This window comes from Rhincodon typus, chromosome 4, assembly GCF_021869965.1.
Source record: "Rhincodon typus isolate 14 chromosome 4, sRhiTyp1.1, whole genome shotgun sequence".
In the NCBI taxonomy this organism is placed as follows: Eukaryota; Metazoa; Chordata; class Chondrichthyes; order Orectolobiformes; family Rhincodontidae; genus Rhincodon; species Rhincodon typus.
In genome coordinates, this window is record NC_063335.1 from 5,712,498 (window position 1) to 5,737,025 (window position 24,528).

The 24,528-nt window shown below is 38.7% G+C and overlaps 1 protein-coding gene across 2 annotated transcripts in view; it reads left to right on the top strand.

Annotated features, from left to right (window-relative positions):
- The window catches only part of LOC109921639 (SH3 and cysteine-rich domain-containing protein-like), a 71,674-nt gene that overhangs the window by 18,983 nt on the left and 28,163 nt on the right, over positions 1–24,528 (top strand). For both annotated transcript variants that reach the window (XM_020521672.2, XM_048596107.1), the window contains exons 2-3: positions 20,413–20,686; positions 24,125–24,225. In XM_020521672.2, coding sequence (XP_020377261.1) covers positions 20,413–20,686; positions 24,125–24,225 — 375 coding nt within the window. The remainder of the gene's footprint in view (positions 1–20,412; positions 20,687–24,124; positions 24,226–24,528) is intronic.

A 24,528-nucleotide genomic window follows, 5' to 3' on the forward strand; every position in this document is an offset into this window, starting at 1 on the left:
TCAGATTCTCCAGCATCTGCAGTTCCTGCTATCTCTAATTACATTTCTGCCCTAGTGCTGAAGTGGCCCTTATCAAAGCTACATCATCATCATCATCCTACATGGCTATGATAGTGGTTCACTATGCTTGTCAATCCTTACCCTTGTAAGTCTGTCAGCAACCTTTAACAATTTTTCTGAGGAAGGGTCTAGGCCCGAAACATCAGCCTTCCTGCTCCTCTGATGCTGCTTGGCCTGCTGTGTTCATCCAGCTCTACACCTTGTTATCTCAGTAACCTTTAACAAGTTTGATTACATCATCCTCCTTAAGTGCCTCTTCTCCATTGTCCACTTGAGTGGAATTAGCCTCACCTGATTTTATTCCTTTTTCTCTTTGTCAGAATCAGTAATGCTCCTTCAGTGGTTTCCTTTCCTCCTTCTGCACCATTTACAATCGCCGTTGGTGATATCACCAAAAGACACTTTAGATTCCATGCAACACTGAACACTATCTCATTACCATCTGTTTCCAGCTCCCCACCCACCACTGCATCTGATTTGTCTCCCTATTGTCCATCCAAAATTGCATTAAAAAACAAATCCTGCAATTAAATGTTAGGGAATCTGAAGCTGTTGTCTTCAGTTTTCAACATAAGCAAGCTATCAGTTCTAACCCCCTTCTCTGGTCAGATTTCCCCTTAAACCCTACTGATTGATTTATTTGATCAGCTCATATTTGTTCATGTGCCTCTGTCAGTTTATCCCTCCCTCGTGACTGATTCTTGTAGTTTTCCCACAGCTAATATTAAATCCTTCGTACTAACCATGTTCTTCCTTTTTTCTTTATATAATCCCCTTTGGTTTAACCACTTACCTAAACTACTTGTAAATGTTGAGATAATCTGTTTCAGTCATTAACTCTTAAGTTCATTCCATAGCCTCACAACCCTCTATAGAAAAACTTTCTCTCTCACGCTGTTGGATGTCTCCTTCACTTAATCTTTTATTTTGTGTCCTCTGTTTTTCTGACCCCTGTAGTTTGTTTCTATCTATTTCAGACCCCCCTTTCTAATCTTGATCACTTTCATTAAATTAACATGTCATCTGAAGTTCTGATAAGAGGTTTTCAACCTGATATATTAACACTGTTTCTCCCTCCATAGATGGAATCAGGTGAGGCTAATCCCACTCAAGTGAACAATGGATGCCTCACCTGCTTCGTATTATTTTTTGGAACAAAAACAGAAGTTTCTGGGAAAGCTCAGCATGTCTGGCAGCATCTGTGAAGGAAAAAACAGTTAACGTTTTCAGTCTGGTGACCCTTCCTCAGAACTTGTATTATTTTTTAATGATTTTCTGTTCCTCTTCACTTGTTCTATCCTTTGTTCCAATGAAAACAGACCCAATTTTTCAAATACAAGTTGTTTATATCACAAAATGTGTCAGTGTAAAGCAATTTAACTTTATTATCACTGCTGTACAAAATTGCATCTAGAACTACAGCTGAACCTGGAGTGGAGTGGGGTTTTATGCTCTCCATTACTGGGTATAGTAGTTAAATCACTGAGCTAGTAACCTAGAGGCCTAAACTAATGCTGTGCAAGCATGTGTTCAAATTCTCACACAGCAACCAGAGCATTTAAATTTAATTAACTAAATTAAAATAAATCTGGAAAGGCGAACATGAAACTATATGACGTTGTAAAAACAAATCTTGTCTACTTATGCCGTATAGGAAATCTTTCCTCCTTTCCAAGCCTGATCAGTATGTAACTCCAGACCCACTGCAAAGTGACTATCTCCTGATTCCCTCCAAAACAGACTAGAAAATCATGCATTTGTATTCAGCAGAATGATCCACTGCCATCCTCTGAAGGGCAACAATAAATTCTGGCCTTGCCAGTGATAGCTGTATCCTGTGAATAAATATGGAAAAAAAAACTACAGAGTCTGTTTCACATTTGGCACAGTTAAAATCAACATGAAGCAGAAATTGATTTCTTAATTGCACTCTTAAGAGAACCGATGATAACCTGTTGTTTTATGTGGAGTACTTTAAATAGTGGGCCCTGTCACATATCCAGATAAATTAAGAATTAATAATGATTGACGGAAAGAATAGTACTAATTTTAGTAAGGAATATGTTTTATTTTAGTCTGGGAAAGGTTAAGATTTCTCTAGTTAATATCAAATACAGGGGATACTGAGGAGAATCAGCAGAAGGAATCTTTTTTTTCCTTTACCATTGCCAAAAAAAGTCACACTCTCGGGATTCAAAAGTTTCATAAGTGTAGACACTTGTAATGGAAATGTAGAAACTTCCAAATTAGTATTAAGGATAAGAATTATGCCTATATTAAGAAAGAGCCTGTACCTGTTAATATTTTCCAAGTCTCAGAAAAATGGGTTCTTTTCCAACTGAGGTAAAATCACCAGGAATCTAGCAGGAAATTGAGATTATCATTTGATGTGTCCCACTTTTTTTCACCCAGAAACAAGTTTGGAGCTATGTTAATCTTTCTGACTGCCACAGATGAGGTGAGGTCAGTAACTTAAATAAGCCAGGGTTTATCATTATGCTGCATAATTGGCACAACCGCAAAGGGATGGAAATTAAATTTAGCACAGGGTAGTGTATCAAGATTGAGTTTTGATTTATTTGTAGCAAAAGTAGGACAATGTCAGCAGAAGGAAAGAATCTTGATGTTGGCCACACAAAGAATAATGCTGCTAACAAGGAAAAGGTCATCCCAGAGTTTGGGACTTCTTAGAAATTTTAGACAAAAGTATACAAAGTGTCAACTTTTCACTGTATTGGTGGGTTGGAAATTATAAAACTTTGCATACTGTGATTATAGCACATTACCATGGAATGGATTTGTGTGAAGTTATTGCAAGTGCATTTGATTTGCTGCTTTTATGATTCTTTAATATTCACAAGTAGTTAACAAGCTATGTAGCCAATTAAAGATTGAAATGGTTGTTAACCTAGTGGTGCTGTGCAAAATATTTAGAAATAATGATACAATATAACTTTGAGAAAACCTCAAGTTTCCAACAGGTTCTGATAACTTGAAGCACCAGGTGCAAACTTTGTAGGATAATGTTCCTTAAGTATCCCAATGTGGAAATATATGACCATGGGGGTAGGGGGGAATACGTTGCTATAAATAATCACGGGATATATGTGAATATTAAAATTAGTAACACTTGTTGATGAAGCAAGTCTAAAACTCAGTGTGTTCCAAAGTACCTGTAAGTCAATTAATTATACTTAAAGTATCATCACTTTGTGATCTAGACAAACACAAAAACCACCCTGAAGTCCAGTAACATCAATGGCATGCTAACCTGTTTTTTGTGGCATTGGCTTACAGATAAGTGTTGGTCAGCATGCAAAAAGTGCAAAAATATTGCATATACAGAAATATTATCAAGCAAATGGAAGAGAAGTCAAAACAATATTTTACAAAAAGGGAAAGATGTGGATTTTCTCACCTCTCAGCTGACTGCATTGCATTGTATTTTTGAGGAGTATTATAACCATCTTTAAGCACCACTGCTTTAAAGAATGGATGTGAAAAGGCTTTCTTATAAATTTAAATCAAGAAGAAAGATAAATGTTTATTTTCTCAACACCCGAAATGTAAATGCAACAAACACTCAATTTCCAAACAAGCAAGCATGTGAGTGCATGCAAGAAAAGATGATTTGTAGAGGTGTAACATGTATGTTGGAGATTACTTACAGAGGAGCAAGAAACAGTCCTGTAAGATGATGGATGAAAGTATTGCAGGCCTGTAGGATTCTCTTGGTTCTTTGAAAAACAGCTGGAGGTTGGAAATTCTGGCTGTATCAGATGCAGTTATGGCTGAGCTTCTACCTTGAAGAAATATAATCTTACAAGTAAAAGAAATTCACCCTTTTTTCACTGTCTGAAAGGACAGACAGGATTCTTATCTTTCACTAAATGATCTTTCCCTCTGAAGTGCTGGTAACTTACTGCCTAACCTTTACTGAATAATAAAGCCTCTCTAACCAGGTTCAGTCACTTGATTGGTGTATCGATGAATACCATCTTCCCATTAATGGGCAGAAATGATTGCAGTTGACACACCATGGGGAAATGTTTGGTATCCTAACAATATTCTAGTTAAGATCATTTTACTGCATGACTTTATTTGAAAGCCCATCTCATGACACCAGCAGTAATGTCCCAGAAGTATGTTTGTCATACCAGTCTTGGTCTGTCAAGAAACCACAAAGGAAGTCACTTGATCTTCTCGAACCCATTTTCTGCAAGTACAATGTTAATACTCTGTTTATGCTTTTTTCAAAAACCAAACAATTAGGTCGATTTCCCAATTAGTTTCACCAGCTTGGTGTAACTGTTCCAAATGTTACGTGATAACACTGTGATGTGAGTGGGATTAGGAAAAAAATACATTCAATTACATGGACTCCATCATTAAAACATTTTGGGAGCTAAATTAGATGTTGTTCCAGGGAAAGCTATATTTGTAAATTTGTTCTCACTTGTGTACTTTACGCCCACCAGAGCCCCACGTCGGACAGAGTGTGGAGTCAATCTGTGTACAACACTGATCTGATGCCAGGGCTACCATTTTTAAAGTCATTGCCACAGCTTATGCTCTCTCTAGCATTTGTACAATTAAACATGATGTTAACTGGCATAAAGGATGCCCAACTGTGCTACTTAAAGAGCATGTAGATTAGTTAGGGAGAGACTGTGATTGTCACAAATCTAGAAAGGCAGAGGTCCAATCCTCTGGGACGTGGGTTCGGATCTCAGCCTGGCTACTGCTGGAATTTAAACTTAGTAGCTTTTAATTCCAGATTCATGAACTATCAGTAATGGTGACATTAAAGCTATTGTTGATTATCGTAAAAACTCATCTGGCTCATTAATATCCCCAGCAAAGAAAGTCTGCTGTCCTTACCTAGTCTGTGCTATATATGAATCCCGATCCTCAGCAATATGGTTAACTCTTAACTGCCCCCTGACATGGCCTAGGAAGCTACAGTTTAAGGACAATCGGGGTTGGGGAAGAAATGTTGGTTTTTGCCAACAACACTAACAACCAACAAAACAATAAATAGTTATAGGCTAAGAAGAAGAATACTATGGAGAGAAAAGCGATATTGGTGCAGACGATTAGAGGGACAGAAGGTGCAAGGTGAGCTTTTTTGAGAAGGAGAATGATGATGATGCATTTGAAAAGAAATACTGGAAGATAGGGAACGGTTTACAACATGAACGTAATATCAAGATCAAGAAGTAATATTGAGTGGTCAGCAGTTTAATTAGAAAATGATAAAGAGAACAGGAAGTAGGTCTCATAGACAAGAATATGAATAACTGGAACATTTTAGGGTTGGCAGTTTGTAACCAGTGATGTGACACATGGGTCAATGCTTGGGTTTGAATTCTCCTTGAACATGTTTTCTTTGGACTTAAAAGAAAGGTAGTTTGTTGAGTTAGAAGGTAGTTGACGTAGACTGTCTTCCTTATGCTCTGAGGTCTGCAGTTCTCTCTTGAACTGGAGGTGGTGTGGGGAAGGGTCTTTAACAATGGTATTTCTTTCGGAGAGGACTTTGGCGATGTGTGTTTACTCTCCAGGTTCCTCGCTGGAGCTTTATTCTCAATGTGTTATTTTTTGCTGGGGATTCTCCTTGTTGAAAATTGGAGAAGTTGGATATTTTGGTCAAACAACTCCCTTCTTAATTGCCTCACCAGCTAACATCAGGCATGAATTTGTCAAAAATAGTTGCTCACTGCTGTGTTACAATCTGACTCCATTTAGTTGCAGATGTTTCTGTTGACTGTATATTACTGTTACATCTGTAGTGATTGTAACGAGGTCAGCCAGATAGACCTCATAGAATATGAGTTCCTTGATTGGGGTTGTTAACCTGGTCCAATCAGGGAGCCGTGGCTGACAGCTTTAAACAGGAGTGTCAGTCAACCTGTTCATTCTGAGAGCTGGCTCTGAGGGAGCTGGATCAGAGTCAAGTACTATGCACGTGTAAATAAAAGGTGACTTGATGATGGGATACCGGCCTCTGTGGAGTTACTTCAACACCCTCTTGAGTGATGTAGACAGTGTATTTGTTGCCTCTTGGTTCGCACTATGGTTTGAGCATTGTTGGAACTTGTGACCTGAATTCTCTTTCATTTTGATAGCAGTGGAATACTTTTCAGCCATATGTTTAGAGTTATCTCTTCTATGATGCTTCTCTTGATGCTGCAAAACAATGTGTTATTCCAATATAACTAACCTTAGAAGATTCTGTTTTTCGTTTAGGTTATGTCATGAGCTTATTAAGTCCAGCAACTCTTCTACTGGCTTTTTCTTCATATTTAGTTATTTAACGTCCTTCTGCATTTTGGATGTGTTTGACATTGCAGACACTTCCATTGAGGAGTGAAAATTATTTGTTGTGAAACATAATAAGGATTTCTAGTATTTGGTATTTCCTGTGTTAGAAATTTGCTTGCGGCATACCTTTATTATTAAGTGCAAAGCCCCTTGGATCGTGAAGCTGAGATTCTGTTGCTGCATGTAGTGCTTTGTCAAGAAAGGCTTACCTATCTGACAATACTACAGTGTAAGCGTTGGAAATGCGAGATATCCATTGATGTAAGTGTATGCATCCTTAATTATTTAGGTCATTAATTTCCCCTAGGAAAAGTTTGGGTTTATATTTACCTAATTTATCTCTTGTGTAGTTCTCGGTATTTTATTTTTCTATGACTGTGTCCTGCTTCAGCATATCTTTTGAAAGTAACCTACTTTCTTGTAACAAAAGCATTTGGTTTAGTATGTTTATGCTGTGAAGTTTCTTTGCTGTACTGCATTTTAGTATTTGATATCTAACCTACCTCCTGCATTGACTTATTTGGTGTGGTTTTTTGTTGTTGTTGCGTTCTTTTTAACCTTAAAAAATGAATAGACTCTATAGACCCCCTGCATTATTTTTTGACTTCTCCTATCTTAGGATGTTTTTCTTCTGGACCTCTGCTTCACTCACCATCTGAACTAGATCTTGTTTGTGCTTTAATAGATCTGAAAAAGACTCATCAGTAGTACCTACAATGGTCTGAGGTCTCTTCTGAATTTTGACTACAAATCACCATAGCTTCATCTCTTCACTAGCCTGTTGAGATCATTAATAATTTTATCTACGGACCTACCTGGATGCTGCACTTTTTTTTTGTTAAATCTTAGCCTTCAAGTTCTTTATTAGTTCTGAGGTTGAATTAATTGTCAAAGGCTTTCAATGCCTCTTCATCTTTTATTTACCTTTTACTGAGCAATGACATTATCTTCTATGTTCCCAATTGTTTACAGAAGTGTATTTATTAATTCAACTTATGTCTTTCTATCCACTTTTGAAGCTATTTTGTATACCTCCAGGATGTTGAATTTTTTGTACTGTCTGGCCAATCTCTGAAATTAAATCTTCCTGGAAATACTATCTCTGATTCCATAGTTTCCTAATGATATGAGGTATTTTATCTTGTAGATGTTGGTGTGTTCGCCAAGCTGGGAGGTTCGTTAGCAGACATTTCGTCCCCTTGCAAGGTGACATCCTCAGTGCTGTGGAGCCACCTGTGAAGCGTTGCTGTCCTGTGCTGGTTCGAATTTATATCATCTGTTTTTTTTCTGTTCCTGGTAGGTGCCAGTTCTGGCTGTGCGTTGTAATGGTCGGTATATCGGGTCTAATTCAATGTGTTTGTTGGTGGAGTCTGCGGATGAATGCCAAGTCTCCAAGAATTCCCTGGCTATCCTCTGTTTGGCTTGTCCTATGATAGTAGTGTTGTTCCAGGTAAAAGTGTGGTTTTTCTTGTCTGTGTATACTGAAACTAAGGACATCTGGCTGGTGTTCGTGGATGCGGGTTGCTTCACAGCACTTCACAGGAGGCTCCACAGCACAGAGGATGTCATCTAGTAAGGGGACAAAACATCTGCTATCAAACCTCCCAGCTCAGTGAACACACCAATATCTACAACCAGCACCCAAGCTACAAGTCTTCATCCAAACCCTGAGTATTTTATCTTCAGTAATTACTTTTATTCTGCTGTAAAAGCAGTTTTCCCACAGTTCTGGCTATACATTAGGATTTTCCTGTGCTTCACACACATGCTGTAAGGTTTTCTCGTAGTCTGCAACTTTAATGGAGATTTCTCATCCCTTTGCAGCTGTAATGCAGCTTTTCCTTGTTTTCAGAGCCCTGCTATGACTTCCCCTGTGTTCTCCTTATTTTCCCCACAGAATTTCTTTGTTAGACCAGAATCATTAATTTCTTTAACTTGCTCAATGTTTTTCTGCATTCCGTGGCTTGGTTAGTGATTTTTATTGCAATATGAGTTTTATCGTACGGTTCTCTTGGTTTCATCTTTCCAGCCCTGTCTCGTGGCATGCACAATATGGCAGCAACCAGAGCTGCAAATTGTTCTGAAATTACTTCCCTTTCAGCTAAATTACTGCAACATTTTAAGGTTTCCCCTTTTGTAAAGGGCTTTTTGGTTCGGGCTCATGTAATCCTCTGTCTTGTCAAGTCCGTGTTTCAACCTGGATTTGATCCCCCTTCCACAACCCTCCACCTTGCGATGCAGCCTGTATCTCTGCCTTGGAGTTGCAGATATTTTCTGATCCTGTGTGCCTTCTGTCAGATCTGAAATGCTGTCTGTGTTATTTTGTGTTGAGTATAGCTATGAGGTTTGTGGGGTTCATGGTTGTCAGCAATCAGCAGACTCTCTTTCATAAAGTCTTCTGGGTCACTAGCATGTTTCATTCCTGATTGTCCTTGGAACCCTAAATTTCAATTTTCTCTTGGCTGGTAACATTTAGAAATAGTGAGTAGCAGGTCAACAGCGTGCTGTGCAGGGTCCCACTGTTGACATCATGTTGTGTGTGCATTTTGTCAAGCCTGAAGTGGCCTGGTGTGAATGAGGATATCCATGTTTCTGGCCTAACGAGAAGAGCCTTGTTGAATGCACTGTATCAAGTTCTATTGCATTACAGAAAATATTTACAAGTTTGATGCATTTGATATTCACATTACATACTATTAGCACGTTTAGTTGCAGGTCCACCTTCTCCTAGAAACTCTTTCTTTAACAAAAACCGAAATTGCTGGGGAAACTCAGCAGCTCAGGCAGCAACTGTGCAGAGGTAACATTTCGAGTCCAGTGATCCTCCTTCAGAACTCCTTTACTCTAACAGCTGGGTGTTGCATACTGCACTCAGTCAAGTATTTAGACTCTTTCAAAGCCGTATGAAAGGATATTTCACTCTCTCTTGGATACTTCTTCAACACTTTCTGGATGTGCCAGTTACAGTTTAAAGGTTTGTAAATTGGATGTGCACTTGAATCTCTAATTGATTGGATTAGCATTGGTGTGCTTAAGCTGTCTTGGATTGGATGACGATCTATAACCATATATTGGATCCCATATAAGCAGCGAGGCTGAGAGTGTGGTGGAATAAGGAGCAAACCCAGGAGTGCAACAGCAAAAGGAAGACGCTGTGGCAGGCTAAGGAACAGGCCCAGATTGTACTGGGCAGATGAGCAAGGCCTGGAGAGTAAAGGAGTGTGGCCAGGAACAGAATGGTTCATGAACACTGGCCAGGAGGGGCCTGCTTGTTTTTATGAAGCTATGACCCATATAGGAGGAAAAGAATTGCACGTTTACATCACCACACAAGGACACCCAAAAGAGGTGAGTCTGCAGTTAATCTTTAACATATTTTATCCATTCTTTATCAGATGATTTATCATGTAATTAGGATCGATGTTGAATTAATTTTTCTGATCCAGTGGAATAAAATTTAAAATCAAATTAGGAAGATTAACAGCATTGAAGAATTTCTGATTTTTGATTAAGACTTGAAAGGCATAGACAATCAAGTTAGGTAAAAACATTTTAAGTTAATCTACACATAGAATTAACTTGTCAGCACAGGGGATGGAGCTGATTATTGAGCAGCTGGTGAATATTTATGTACATCTTAAGTTTACTTTTCTTAAATGAATATAGATGTGACATGGAACTTCAGTGTATGGAATGTGTATCCCGTGCTATGGTGTAACACCGAGATGTCTCTTATTTTTGGACAAATCACAATTGAGCTCCGGGTCTGAGTTTCAGAATTTGAGCAGCAGCTGATGCAACTGTGAGTCTGAGGAGTACATGCAGTCCTAAACGTGGTCACCCCACAGCTTAAGGGTGTGTAAGCAGTGAGACAATGAACAGCTGCCAGACCGTCAGAGGAAGAAGCAGGTCTGTAGGAGTCCCCGATTGTATCTTGTTCTCTGACTGGTTAAACTTATGGTTCATCAGGGGAGTATAGCCAAAGCAAAGTCTCTGTGAAAATTCTGTGGTTGTGAAACAGACAAGCAGGTCTTCAGCAACAGACATGGTTTCAAAATGATAAGTTGCCTTCCAGATGCAACGGCTCAGGGTATCACTGAACTGATGATGTCCATTCTTCATGGGAGAAGATGAACAACCAAAGGTTGTGACCGAAAACAAAGTTGCTGGAGAAGCTCAGCGGGTCTGGCAGCATCTGTGATGAAAAAAAAGAGTTAATGTTTCGGGTCCGGTGACCCTTCCTCAGAACCGAACAGTTCATCTCAATACAAATAACATAGATAGAATGAGGGATGACGACATGATGGCAAATTTAAGGGAGTTGGGTGAGAGTCTAAGAAACAGGACTAGAAAGGTAGTAATCTCCAGATTAATCCTAGTGCCAGGCACTAATGAGCATAGAAATAGGAGGACAGAACAGATGACAGAATGGCTGGAGAGATGATTCAGGGTAGAGGACTTTAGATTCCTAGTGCCAGTTTTAGGGGTGGTGGGATCTAGACAGTTTAGACAGATTGCCACATAATAGGGCTGGAACCAAAGTCCTTCAGTCAATCTATCTGTGCCATGAGTGAGAGTTTAAACTTGTATAGTTGGGAACTTAAGATGTGGCATCAAAAATGTGGAACAGTGTACACAAGATTTGAGATAGGGGAAGAAATGATAAGTTACTCTGAGGTCAGATTAAGAGGGAATGCACAAAACTCTAATTCCAGTTTACAGTATCTGTACATAAATGCACAAAGTGTGATAAATATGAATTGTGAGCTGCAGCAAATGTAAATATGATGTTCTGGTAATAGCAAGAATCAGATTCATAAAAGAACACAATCCCGTATTCCATATTCTTGCACACAGGTTGTTCAGGAAAGATAGGGAATGAAAGAAAGGAGGGGATGGGACATAAGAAGATTATTCAGTGCTGGAGAGGGATGTCCTAAAGAGACAATATCTATTTGGGTACAGCTCAGTACTATGATGGGTACCATTATTTTACGAGGTGCCTACTATAAAACACCAACCAATGGGAAAGATTTGAGGAACAAACTTTCAGAGATTACAGAGACGTGAATGATGATAAAATGGTAATATTAGATGGAATTTAATGGTGCCCACTGAAGCGGATGGGAAAGGACCACGGATTCATGTGGAAGCAACAAGTTGGATTCTCGACAATGGAAACTGTTAGAGGAATTAAACTGCCAGTGAGAAGGAAGCAGTGAGGCAGGAAATACAGTGAATGTGGCAAAACCAATTAAGATTGATCAGCAGTCATTATCAAGGTGCTGAATGTGATCAGTTGCACTTTTTAGGATGACACAAGTGGTGAGCAGGAATCACAGGCCATTGGATCACTGACTAGTGGAAGCTGGCAGTGTTGAAGAAAGGTTTATTTTCTGAGATGGAAGGTTAGCTATTTGACAGCTTCCATCCAGAGAGGTAGATGACATTTGGAAAGTTAAGCCCTTGGGGATTTAGATTTTAGGAATGGGGAGAAGGGGGAATGATACAGAGTGAGGGGTGTACACTGGCACTTTAAACAGGGATGGCAGCTATTGAGACAGCTGAAGTTAGACCACAAGTGCATGAGCTAGGGAGGAGCAGCACCGAGGATAGTGTACACAAACACCGCTATTGGAAAGGCAGATGTGGTTCTCCGGAATGAGGTGGGCCAAGTGGGTCAATGTCAGTAGGTGAATATTTGGGGAACACTGATCATAGGAAATCAAATAATATGGAAATCACTAAGAAGCAATCTACTTGATAGAAGGAGGACTAATTTTAGTTGTTTAAGAATGGACCTGTCCCAGACAAATTGGCATGGAAGATTAGCAAGCAAATCTGAAATATCTGGATTATTGAATTGCTTTAAGTAGGAGATACTTCAACTGTACCCTGAACTATGTACCTACAAGGGAGCGTTAGAGGGCAATGAAGTCTCAGCAAGAAGAGGATACATATGACAGATGTCAGGTAGATAATACAAGTGAGACCTTCACTAAATTTGAAGTGTTCAGAGAGAAAATGAAACAGACGAAGGAGATGCAAAGAAACAGTGTGAGAAAGGAATGGTAGCTGCTAATGGAGAAGGGACTCAAAGTTTTTTTTTATCAGCTAATAAATATCAAAATGTTAGCAAAAAGTGAGTTTGGGAATTTATGAACAAAAGGAGGATCACCAAGGAAGCTGAGGTGCAAAATGAGGACTGTTCATTTTTTTTTCACCAAAGAAGAAAGTGCAAATGGAGTTTTAGTGAATGAGGAGATAGTTGAGATGCTGAATGAGCTAAAAATTGATCAAGTAGAGATATTCAAGTTGATAATTCATTAGGACCAGATCTGATACTTCTGACAATGCTGAGGGAAATTGTAGATGTACTGCCCATCAATCCCTAATCCTAAATAGATACAATAGCGGGGCCAAAGGATTGGAAAACAGCAAGTTTTTCAAAAACAAGAAAAAACAAAAACAAAAGAAAAGAAGGAACCCAGCAACTATGGGCCAGTCAGTTTCACCCTGTCAGTGGGAAGAAATATGTTGAAATGATAATCTTGGACAGAATAAACAGCCATATGGATGTGTTGATTGATTTAAGGAAAATTAATGTGGATTTTGGCAAGTCATGTTGAACCAACTTGATTGGTTTCCTTGATAAAGTAACAAAAGAGGTTGATGGGGTCAATGCACCGAATGTGGTCCACACAGATTTCCAAAAGGTCTTTGTAGCCGTGATATATTAGACTTTCCAGTACAATTGGGATCAAATGGGACATTGACAGCATGGATATAAAGTTGATTTGAGTGTCAGAAACAAACGATATTGAATAGTTCGTTTTCACCCTGAAAAGTGACCCTTCTTCACTGGACCCAAAACATTAACTCTGTTTCCTTTCCACAGATGCTGCCAGACCTGCTGAGTTTCCCCAGCAATTTCTGCTTTTGTTTCAGATGTTCAGCATCCACAGTCCTTTGTTTTATATTGGAGAAGAAGGTTATTTTCTTTCATGAAGACTGTGAGGAGGTTTGATAGAAGTGCCCTAATTCATGAAAAGTCTGCAAAGAGTAGATAGAATGAAACTATTCCCTTAGGTCTGAGAACCACAGGGCACTGATTTAAAGTTATTTAGTTTTTATTTCAAGGAATTGAGCAGCATTAGCAAGGGCAGTATTTGTTCCCTATCCCTATAGTCCTTTAAACACTGCAGTCCATTTAACCCATGTACACCAATAGTGCCATTAGAAGGTGAGCTTCTGGATTTTAATACAATGACAATGAAGGAACTATGATATCATTCCAAGTCAAGATGGTGTGTGATTTTGAGGGAGATTTTGAAGGCGGTGGTGTCTATCTAGCTGGTAGAGATTACAAATTTTGAAGTAGCTGCTAAATGAGCCTTAACAGTTGCCACAGTGCAACTTGTAATTGGTGCACACTGCTGTCACAGTGCAGTGGTGGTGGAAGGAGTGAATGTTAATTTGGTGCCAAACAAGTGGGCTGCTTTGTTCTGTGTGGTAGTGAGCTTTGTGAGTGTTGTTGGAGCTGCACTCATACAGGTAAGTGAGGAGTATTCAGACTCCTGACTTGTGCTGTGTAGGTGGTGGACAAGCTTTGAGGACTGCGAAGGTGAGTTACTCATCACAGAATGTCTAGCTTCTCACCTGTACTTATAGCTACAGTTATTGATATGGTTGGTGCAGTTCAATTCTGGTCACTGGTAATCCCCAAGGTGTTGACAGTAGGGTGTTCAGTGATGGTAATGCCATATAAGTCAAGGGAGGTGTGGTTAGACTTTTTCTTGTTGGAGATGGTCATTGCCTGGTAATTGATATAGTGCAAATATTACTTGCTATTTGATCAGCCAAAGTCAGAATGTTACCAAGATCTTGCCATGTATGGACATGGTCGGCTTAAGAGTTTGAGTCAAGAAGGAACTGAACACTGCAGCAAGGATTCCCACCTCTGATGTTAACACGGAGGGAATGCCCTTGATGAAGCAGCTAACATTGGTTGGTGGTAGGCTAACACTTCTAACAAGGAATAACATAAGAGAGGACCTTGGATCAAAGGATCAAGATGTAGAATCAATTTCGGTGGAGTTAAGAAATAGGGAAAAGGGGAAGCAAACATTGGGGTGGGCATTGTTCATGCAACATTAAACTGTAGTACTAATGTTGGGCATGCTATAAATCAGGAAATTAGAGATGCATGCAACATGGGTAATGGGAAACTTCAGTTTCCCATTTTGCACTACATGAACCAAGTTAGCACTAATGCAGTGGGAGATGAATTGCTGGGAGGTGTAAGTAATGGATTTCTGAAATTATTTTGAAGAGCCAACTGGGATTTGAGCTGTTTTCAAATTGGTGTTGTATAATGAGAATGGACTAATTAATAACCTTGTTGTAAAGGAGACTTTTGAAAATAGTGAACATAATACGTTAGAATTTTATATGGAAATTGAATGTGACATAATGCAGGTCATTCTGCTATAGCACGTGTTTTGTTAACGCGAATTGGCTGTAACGCTATTGAAGAATAGTGGACACTGTTTGGATAACACAAACTTTCTACTGTACAGTATAGTAATTTTCTATAGCACAAGGGCGCATAAGAATGCAACTATTGTGTTAAAGGAGAACTACCTGTACATTCTAAACTTAGGGTCTTAAATCTGAGCAAGGGTATCTAAGAGTATGAGAGCAAATTGGTGATGGTGGATTGAGAAAATACACTCAAAATGTTGACAGCAGACAGGCAATGGATATTCCGTAAAGAAATACTAAAAGTCTACAACAGGTGTACATTCCTCTAAAGCACATAAATAACAAACAAAGTTGAAGATTGCATTGTCAAAGGAAGTGGCTTATAAGAATTCTAGGAATAATGGTAAGCCTGAAGATTGGTAGTAATTTAGGACGCATAAGGAGGTAAAAAAAAAACTGACAAAGAAAATAAGAGAATGTGAGAAATATAAAGGAAGAACATAAAACCTGCTATCAATATATAGAAGGAAATAATTAGCAAGGATATATTTAGGGCCGTAAGAGGTGAGGACAGGGGATATTTTAGTGGAAAACAGGGAAATAGTGGAGAAACTAAACAACCATTACATCTGTTTGAATAGGAAAGGATACAAATCTCTCAAAATAAACTTACCCTCCCCCCAGCCCCACCCCCAACCAAGAGACTTCTGTAACCGAACACTGCCAGATATTAATATTAGTGAAGAGGGAGTGCTTGAAAAATTAGCTGGGTTGAGAATTGAGAAAACACCTGGACTAGAAGAGTTTCATCCTGGAACATTGAAAGAAATTGCAATAGGGATAGTAAACACATCTGTAGATATCTTTTGTGATCCCATGGATTCTGGAAAGGTTCATAATGGAGGTAGCAAGTATAATCCTAGTATTTAAGAAGAGGAAGAATAAGTTGAGAACTACAGACCAGTTCATCTGATATCAGTAGTGCAAAATGTTATAATCTACTATAAAGGATGTGATAATGAACACATGAAAGGATTGGCAAAATTGGACACAACTAATATGGATTTATGAAAGGGAAATAATGCTTGACAAACTCAGAGTTTTTTGGATGTTACCAATTAACATAGACAAAGAAGAACCAGTGAATGTAGTGTATTTTGATTTTCAGAAGGCTTTTTGACTTTAGATTAGGCACCACACAGGACAGTAGTATTATAGGTCAATGCAGACTTGATGGGCTAAAGGGCCACTTCTGTGCTGCATAACTGTATGACAGAGAATAGGAATAAATGGATCCCACTCAGAAGACCAGTTTGTTGCAAGCAGGGTACCAGAAGGGTCAGTGTTACGTCCACAACTATTCATAATCTATATAAGTGATTTCGATGTGGGAACCAGTTGTTGAATTTCCACATTTGCTGGGTAGCACCAAACTAAATGGGAATATAATTTGTGAGGAGGATGCCAAGAGGCTTCAAGAGGATTTGAACAGGTTTAGTGAATGGGCTAGAATGTGACAGATGGAATATAATATGCATAAATGTGAAGTTTTTCACTATAGTAGAAAAAACAGAAAGGCAGAATGTTTCTTAAATGATGAGAGGCTGGGAAATGTAGGTGTGCAAAAGAATCTGGGTGTCCTTGTCCATAAATCATAAGCCTTTTCTCGTGTGATTTCTTGCCACACTGAGTTTTGGTTTGGAAGCAGTGGTTGGGGAGAAAGCAAATTCAAGAAGTATCCTCAGATTGCGATTTCAAAGTAACATAATTTATTGTACATTGGCATGTATAACAGTGTTTAGTTTTAATCAATGATATACCAGCCTCTGATCTTATAATTACATTAAGTAAGGGCTAATCAGTCTTTTGTATGTGTTCATGGGAATCTTCTGGTCCACATTGTTAATCTCATGGTGTTCTTTCAGGCAACACAGTGCAGTGGAGTACAATGCAGTGTAAGTGTATTATAACTTTGTCCAGACTACTGTATTTACACTCAGTAAAATGCAGCACAATTACATAATCGCAAGATTGCCCTGTAACGCTTTACAAACAACTAAAAGCTAGCATACAGCTGCAGCAAGTCATGAGGAAGGCAAGTAATATATCAGCAATGGTTTCAAAGGGATTTGAGTACAGAAGTAAAGATGTGTTACTGCAATTATATATTGTCTTGGTAAAATCTCAATTGGAGTACAGTGAACAGTTTTGGCCTCCTTATTTAAGAACATATGGACTTGTCATAAAGACTGTTCAAAGGATGTTCGCTAGATTAAAACCTGGCATGGCGGGATTGTCTTACGAGGAGAGGTTGAAGAAGTTGGGTCCCTCGGATTTTGAAGAACAAGAAGTGTTATCATTGGGAAATATGAATTTCCTACAGGGCATGACACAGTAGATATAGAGAGAATATTTCCCCTAACTGGTGACTTCAGATTAAGCAGACCATATCAGACTGAAATGAGAAGTTCCTTCACTGAGAGGGTGGTGAATCTTTAGAATTCTTTCCCAGAGTGCTGTGGAAGCTCAATCATTGAGCAAGCTCTCAGTAAAAATCAGTAGATTTCTGTAGACTAATGACATTAAGGGATACAGAGACAGAGTGGAAAAATGACATCAGGAATTTTGACCTTCATTGTCGCTGGTTGAAAATCCTGGAACTCCCACCCTAACCACATAACAAGTGTACCTACAACTAGACTGCAACAATTCAAGAAAGTTGCTCACCATCAGTTTCTTCAGACCAACTGGGGCTAGTAATCAGTCAATTAATTCTGACCCAGCCAATGAAGACGGAATAAAAACAGAAGTTGATTAGTCATCTTCTAATATGACAGGCAAGCTCGATGTGCTGAATGTCCTCCTTCCATGTTCCTATGGGCAGTGATGTCTCCTGAGGCCAGGAAGTCCAATTTTTATGAGGTTCACTAAGGTTATACTGGTGTACCTATCTAACATATATAAGATGCATTTTTCCAAATCCACACTGAAAACCACAAACTCTAAAGTGCTGCAACAATCAAGCATCCCTTTCATATTCCTCATATGCCATCAATTTTTGACTCCCTACCTGTCATTAAAACAACTGAAAACATCACTTGCCTCCCAGTAACCAAGTATGGGCAAGATGGTGAAGTGGTGCAACATAATGTGTGTTTCAAGTAGGAGCAAGTATATAAGAATATAATAGTGTCTGATGCATTGATGTATATAGTCTTCTGAAATTACCAACCTTTACTCTTTCTTTTCTTCATGGCTGAATCAGAACCGGAGATGGACTGCTTTGACTGCTCAGTTGTCCTTGGCCAATGACCACTGGATTTGGAGCCCATGAGGGTACAGCAATCTTCCACAATCATCCTTCACATGTCAGAGCTGTACACTCGCTAACAATATGCTGGAGAGCACTCTGTTGTATGTCATTGGGGTGCTGAAAGGCCATAGCTAAGATATCACCTGTTCTTCTCAAGGTGACATCAGATGGATGTAAACCAGAACACCTGTGCAGACTCATTCAGTTGCTTTGTTTGATACTGTCTACAGTTGGTAATTCTGTTCATGGAAAACCAGATTATTGCAATGGCCTGGCACCACATCCCACTTGTGCTTGATGTGGATTCCTTTGTTGGCAAACCTAGTACTTGAAACATCTGTCAATACAGTAAATACAGTAAACACTTCACTGCTACATTCGAGACACAGTGCCGAGAGAGGAGACAGCCAGAATAATGAAGAGTGTGGAGGGAGGAGTATGTCTTCATTATGAACACAATACCAAGAGAAAGAAGGCAGCAAGTATGAAAACATTACAGAGAGTAGGGAGCATCTTCAGCACTGAGAGATGTTGAATGTGAAAAAAAAATCCAAGGAAACCTGTGAGTTTATTGGTTGATGAGAAGCTGTTGACAATGATTAAAATAGCTTAAGACTAAAAATGTATCATTTTATAAAGAGGAGCAGCAAAAGGGAGGTATGGCATCCAGGAAGGATGGAAATCAGTTCAGTGGTACAAATCAAGAGATCAGAAACCTGTGGATACTATGAGATCATACACAATAGGTAAGAAATTGTACAGAAACTGAAACAAGATACAAGTTCAGGGTTAGGAAAGGGGAACTATACCTTGGTGGCAAAAGGAAAGTAGGCATGTAGCAGAGGCAGCTGAACCATTGGTCTTAATTTTATTAACAAAAAAGTGCATAAGCTCTTTCCACTTGTAGGTGAAAATAGCATGGGAGAGATGCTGAGAAAATAAGCTTAGTGGTGAGAATGAGGAAAGAAGTAAAAAAACTGCATTTGATTACATTTTCCACATTTTATTTAAAGTATTATCATCTTCGTGTTCCAAGATGGTTTTGGAATACTGCATGAAGCCTTCAACAATTTCTAGTATGGCCTAGCTAGACCTGGAAATGATTGTCTAATCTAGTTGTATCCCAAGTCTACATCCTTGAAATTGATAGCTTGAAGATGAAAGATGAAACCCCTCCTTCAGGGAGATCAACAACAGGAGAGGTGAAAGGCTTTGATAGAAACAAGAGCATTATAGTTGGAGCTGAGAGTATGATTGAGCAGATTCATAGTTGAAGTGTCATGGAAATTGAGGACCAAATGCTGAACAATTAAAGTTTGACAGCTTGGAGAAGGATATCAGGTGGGTGGTGATGACATACGAAACACAAGGGATCGTCAGGATACCTATCAAAGGCAACAAAAAGAAAGAGGCTTGAGGCAGACAGCAAGATTAGTTTAGCCTTTTAGATGACATTAGCCTTTCAATCATAATGTGTGGTAAGCTAGTTAATGATGTATCACTTATCTGTTGTGCTGAAACAAGAGGAATATGAATGCAAACTAAAAATGTAATAGGCCTCTAGCTGAACCAAGGCAAGTGGTCCTAGATGGCCTCAGGGAATTTGGATTGTGGAAGGGAACCTTGTCTGGGATTCGCCTCTTTATCACTGCCTTATGACTCCTGCTATAGCATCATGTTTGTAAGCTTCAGAAAGCAACATCATGTGACATGGAACCAATTCCATTCACTACTAAAGATCTTACGGCCACTCACTTTTTAGTTATACAATAAATAAGTCTTCAGCAAGTCATCAAAAGGTAACAGATTGTTAGATATAGCAGATTTGAAGGAGGCCCAGGGGAAGTATGTGGAGAGGGAACCTTTACAATATCAGCCAATATGGCATCCAGGAAGGATGGAAATCAGTTGTGCTGATAAGAGATTACTGAGAATATTTCAAACAGATAGAAACAGCATTTGCCAGTATCAATGCCAGGCCTCATCATGCCCCATCAATGCCAGCACTGTCTCGTTAATTGAAGACAAACAATGAGCGCCCAGAAATGTGATAACTGCATTTTCCAAGGATACAGTTTCAAAAACAACTCAGCTAAGGTAACCTTGTATACTCTCAGATGCAAAGCTAGAGCTCTGGGGTTCAGCACATCCGTAGCTAGATATCTGTTGTTTTTTTTTTCTACATCTTCACCATGTGTCTCATCTACTTAAAAAACATTTCTGTTCGATTGCAGCTGCAGAAGCTAAAACGGTCACTGTCATTTAAAACAAAAGGTGTCCGCAGTAAAAGTGCAGAGAACTTCTTCCAAAGGACAGGCAGTGAAACAAAGCTGCAGGTAGAACTGCTGCCTGGAGTCAGTTCCAGCACTGGACAGCTCCCAGTTTCCGAAAGTCAAACATGCACCCCAACGAAAACCCAGAGGCAGTCTGAGAACAGGACGCACTCTTTCCTCGAATACATTTTCAAGAAACCAACCTTTTGTGACACCTGCAACCACATGATCGTCGGTAAGCAGTCTCCTTGTGAAATGTGCAAGCATGTCAATGTTTTTCGTATTTATAAGGATGAATCTCTGGACAATAATTGCTATTATTAGAATTTGCACATCTTTCAAGTGATACTTTGAAGAGTTCTATTGCACTGAGTTTAAGATTTTTTGTAGGCAACATAAGTTTTGGTATTATCAACACATCATTGTAAGAATATTAAATAAGTCTGCATATATGTCGTCGTCATCCCAGAGGGTTGCTCTTACAAGCGAGGGGAGAGATTGAGAAGGAAAGTCCTTTATGATCACCTCAGCAAACAAACTGTCCAGTCAACCAAACTAACGGACCCCTATTTTAACTTGGCGATTCCTTGTACGTAGTAATTAATTGTGACCTTGGCTTAAGTACACCAGTAATTACAGTTTGCTATTCTGAAAAGGTTCCTCTTATCCCAACTCTGTCTTACGTTAGTTAGCCATCGTCCATCTGTGCTAATATACTACTTCTAACAGCATAGGGTCTTAATAAGTAGCCTAATGTGTACCATTTTGAATGTATTTTAAAAATTCAAATCTATTACATTCACTGCTTCCTGTTTGTTTCCTGCTTGTTGCCTCCTCAAAGACTTCTAGTAAACTTTTCAGGCATCATTTTCCCTCATGAAGCCATGCTGATTCTGCTTCATCATAATATGCATTTCAAATGCTCTGTTATTACATTTTCTGTAATATGCTCTAATAGTTCCCCAATTACAGACATTCAGTTAACTGGCCTAAACACTTTTTTTTAATGTCACCTTCCCCTTTTCAGTAAAGGAGTTACATCAGCAGTTTTCCAGTCCTCTGGGACTTTTCCCGAATCTCAGGATTCTTGGAAAATTATTACCAATACGTCCGCTATATCTGTAGCATCTATCTTTAATATCCTAGGATGGATCCCATCAGGTCCAGGGGACTGTTGGTCTTCAACTTTAGTTTCCCTAGCATTTTTTCACTAGCGCTATATTTATTTCCTCTCTTCCTTTTGCCCCCTGAATATATAGTAATCTTGGTCTTATAAGTGTCTTCTATTGTGAAGATTGATGTAAAGTATTTATTTCACTCCTCTGCCATTTCCTGGTGCCCCATTATTATTTCCACAGCCGCATTCTCCAAGGAACCTATGTTCACTTTGGCTTTTCTTTTCCTTTCTTTATAATTAAAGAAGTCCATGCACTTCAACTTGATATTACTTACTAGTTTACCCTTGAAGGTTATTTCCTCCCTCAATTTTTATTTATTATACTTGGTTGGTTTTTAAAACTTTCCCAATACTCTGGCTTGCCACAAAACTTTGCCACATTGTATGTTTATCTGCATACTAACTTTTTTAATATTTCACTAGAACACCAAGATCTCTCTCCGCTTTCGGACTGTTTTCCCATATGATAACAATCTGCCATTTGATTCTGCTTCACACTTCACCTCATCCCTTCCTACGCTCTGTCTGCCAAGTTTTTTGCTCATTCACTCTTGATGGCTCCAATTGTGCCAGCATCTACAGCCCTTTTGGGTGAAGACAATTTCACTACTCCACTAACCTTTTATGTGAAAAAGTGCTCCCTGATGTTGTTCCTTCGTGGCCTGGCTCAGATTTTAAGATTATGATTCCTTGTTCTTCATTTCCACACCAGAGAAATGAGTTTTTCTTTCCTCTGATCTAACCCTCTTTCTGGTGAATCAGCACGGTATGGCTTCCGAGGACAATGTATGCTTTTCGAGGTGCAGTGCCTACAAATCCAGATAATATCTGACCAAAGCTCGAAACAACTGCAGCAATAACTCCACCTTTTGTATTGCCATCCTTTTGAGAAAAAGATCGATATACCATTAATTCTCTTGATTACTGCTGGCTGTAAATGAACTGTGCACTTCAATCTCTCAAATCTCTTTGCTGTCATACAGTTGGTAGTGTTTTTCTATTTTAGAAAATACTTACTTGTCTTCCCATACTGAATTCTCTTTTCTACTGGTTTGCCCAACTCCTTAATCAATGCTTCTTGTTATCCTGTTGCTAAAATGCCAAACAAATTGATTCACTCTAAATATTTTAAGCAGTTTACAAAATACTGCGCAAAAATTGGATTGTTGATTTGTTCTGGGACATTTAAGAGTATTAAGGACTTAAAACAGAGCCAGAATCCAATTTCTTAATAAGCGATGATTTTTAATTCATAATTATAATGATAATTGAGGTAGAAGTATCAATTTTTATTTCCTTGTGCTACACTTTGTGGTTTGTAAAGCATGTTTTAAAAGCATTCCGTATTTATGAAACATACTATTGATGGCATCTATTGACAAGTGTATCATTCCTTATGATAATTGAAATAGTCTTTACGTTGCTAAATCATGTAGCTCCATTTGATTAACAGAATCTCCAGTGCACTTCAGTGACTTAAAGTAAATTACTGCAGATGCCGGAAATCTAAACTAAAAACAAAACTTGCTGGAAGTACTCAGCAGATCGAGTAGCATCTGTGACAAGAATGAGAATTAACGTTTCGGGTCAATGAGCTCTTGTCGGAACTCACCAGGCTAAGAATTTAGTTCTTATGAAATATCTTTGACCTGAAACATTAATTCTGTTTCTCTCCATTTAGTGGTTTAAAACCCAGAAAGATCAGGCCTCATTTAAACTACATATTCCCCTCTGTGTAGCATGAATGTGTTATGCTGCAATGAATTGTGCCAAGACAAGGTAATATGCCAGTTCATGGTCATGACAGATACAGTATTGTTATGATTGGGAGAAATCCAGCTGAACCTAGTGCTCCTTTATGGATAGGATATTAGGAGAAATCATACCAGGTCACATTTAAACAGAGGTGCATGACACTATGAAAAGGTATCATAGACAATTTCCAATAATTAAGAGGTCTAGGATCTGGCACCATGGGTATGAGATTGAGTCTAGGAGATTTAAGCCATGGAGTAGAAGAAATGTTTCATATTCATAAAGTTGAGATATTATGGAATTCACTACCAGAGTTAGTGATTAGAGGAGGAGCATTGTTAATATTTAAGGAAGGGTGGCTGAGGGAAAATAGAATGAAGGAATTTGTGGGCAGGACAGGTGAATGTGCTTAGGGCTGTTGCTCACAATGCAGGACTAATTGGATCAAACAGACTATTCCTGTTTTATAATTTCTATAATTAATTATAGTGTGGGTTTAAACCAAGCATTGAAGGAAACAGAGTTTGCTGAACAAAAAAAATCAAAAACGAATTATACAAAATTAAGCCTAACATGGTTTCAAGAGAGTTCAATTGTTATTTATTTGTAGCCATCTGTACTGATGTAGCTTAAGGTTAATTTTTGCCATTAAGTACACTCTCTGTTCATTCAGATCACTTAATTGCTAACTGGATACATGGAAATTATTAATTTAACTTGTGATGTGTATTTATTTGACAGGCACCAATGCCAAACTTGGGCTGCGCTGCAAGGCTTGTAAGATGAGCATCCATCACAAATGCATTGATGGTGTTGAACAGCAGCGATGTATGGGCAAGCTGGTAAGAACTGCTGTGTATAGGATAGTTACCATAGAAACAGACACAACACCATACGCTCAAAGATTAATCCCTTGAGGGTTGATTGTGATTTGCAGCTTTTAAAATCTATAGAGATTGTCCATCACAAAACTAATAAAAATGATTTCACAATCATTTTCATAGTGAATATTCAGAAGCAATGCAGTAAACTGTAAGCTGTTGCTAAATTTACAACATTCTTTCCATAAATCAAATTGTATTTTTCACTGTAGCATAGAAAAACTAATATGATCCTGAAAAAAAGTTGGCTATATTGCGACAGCA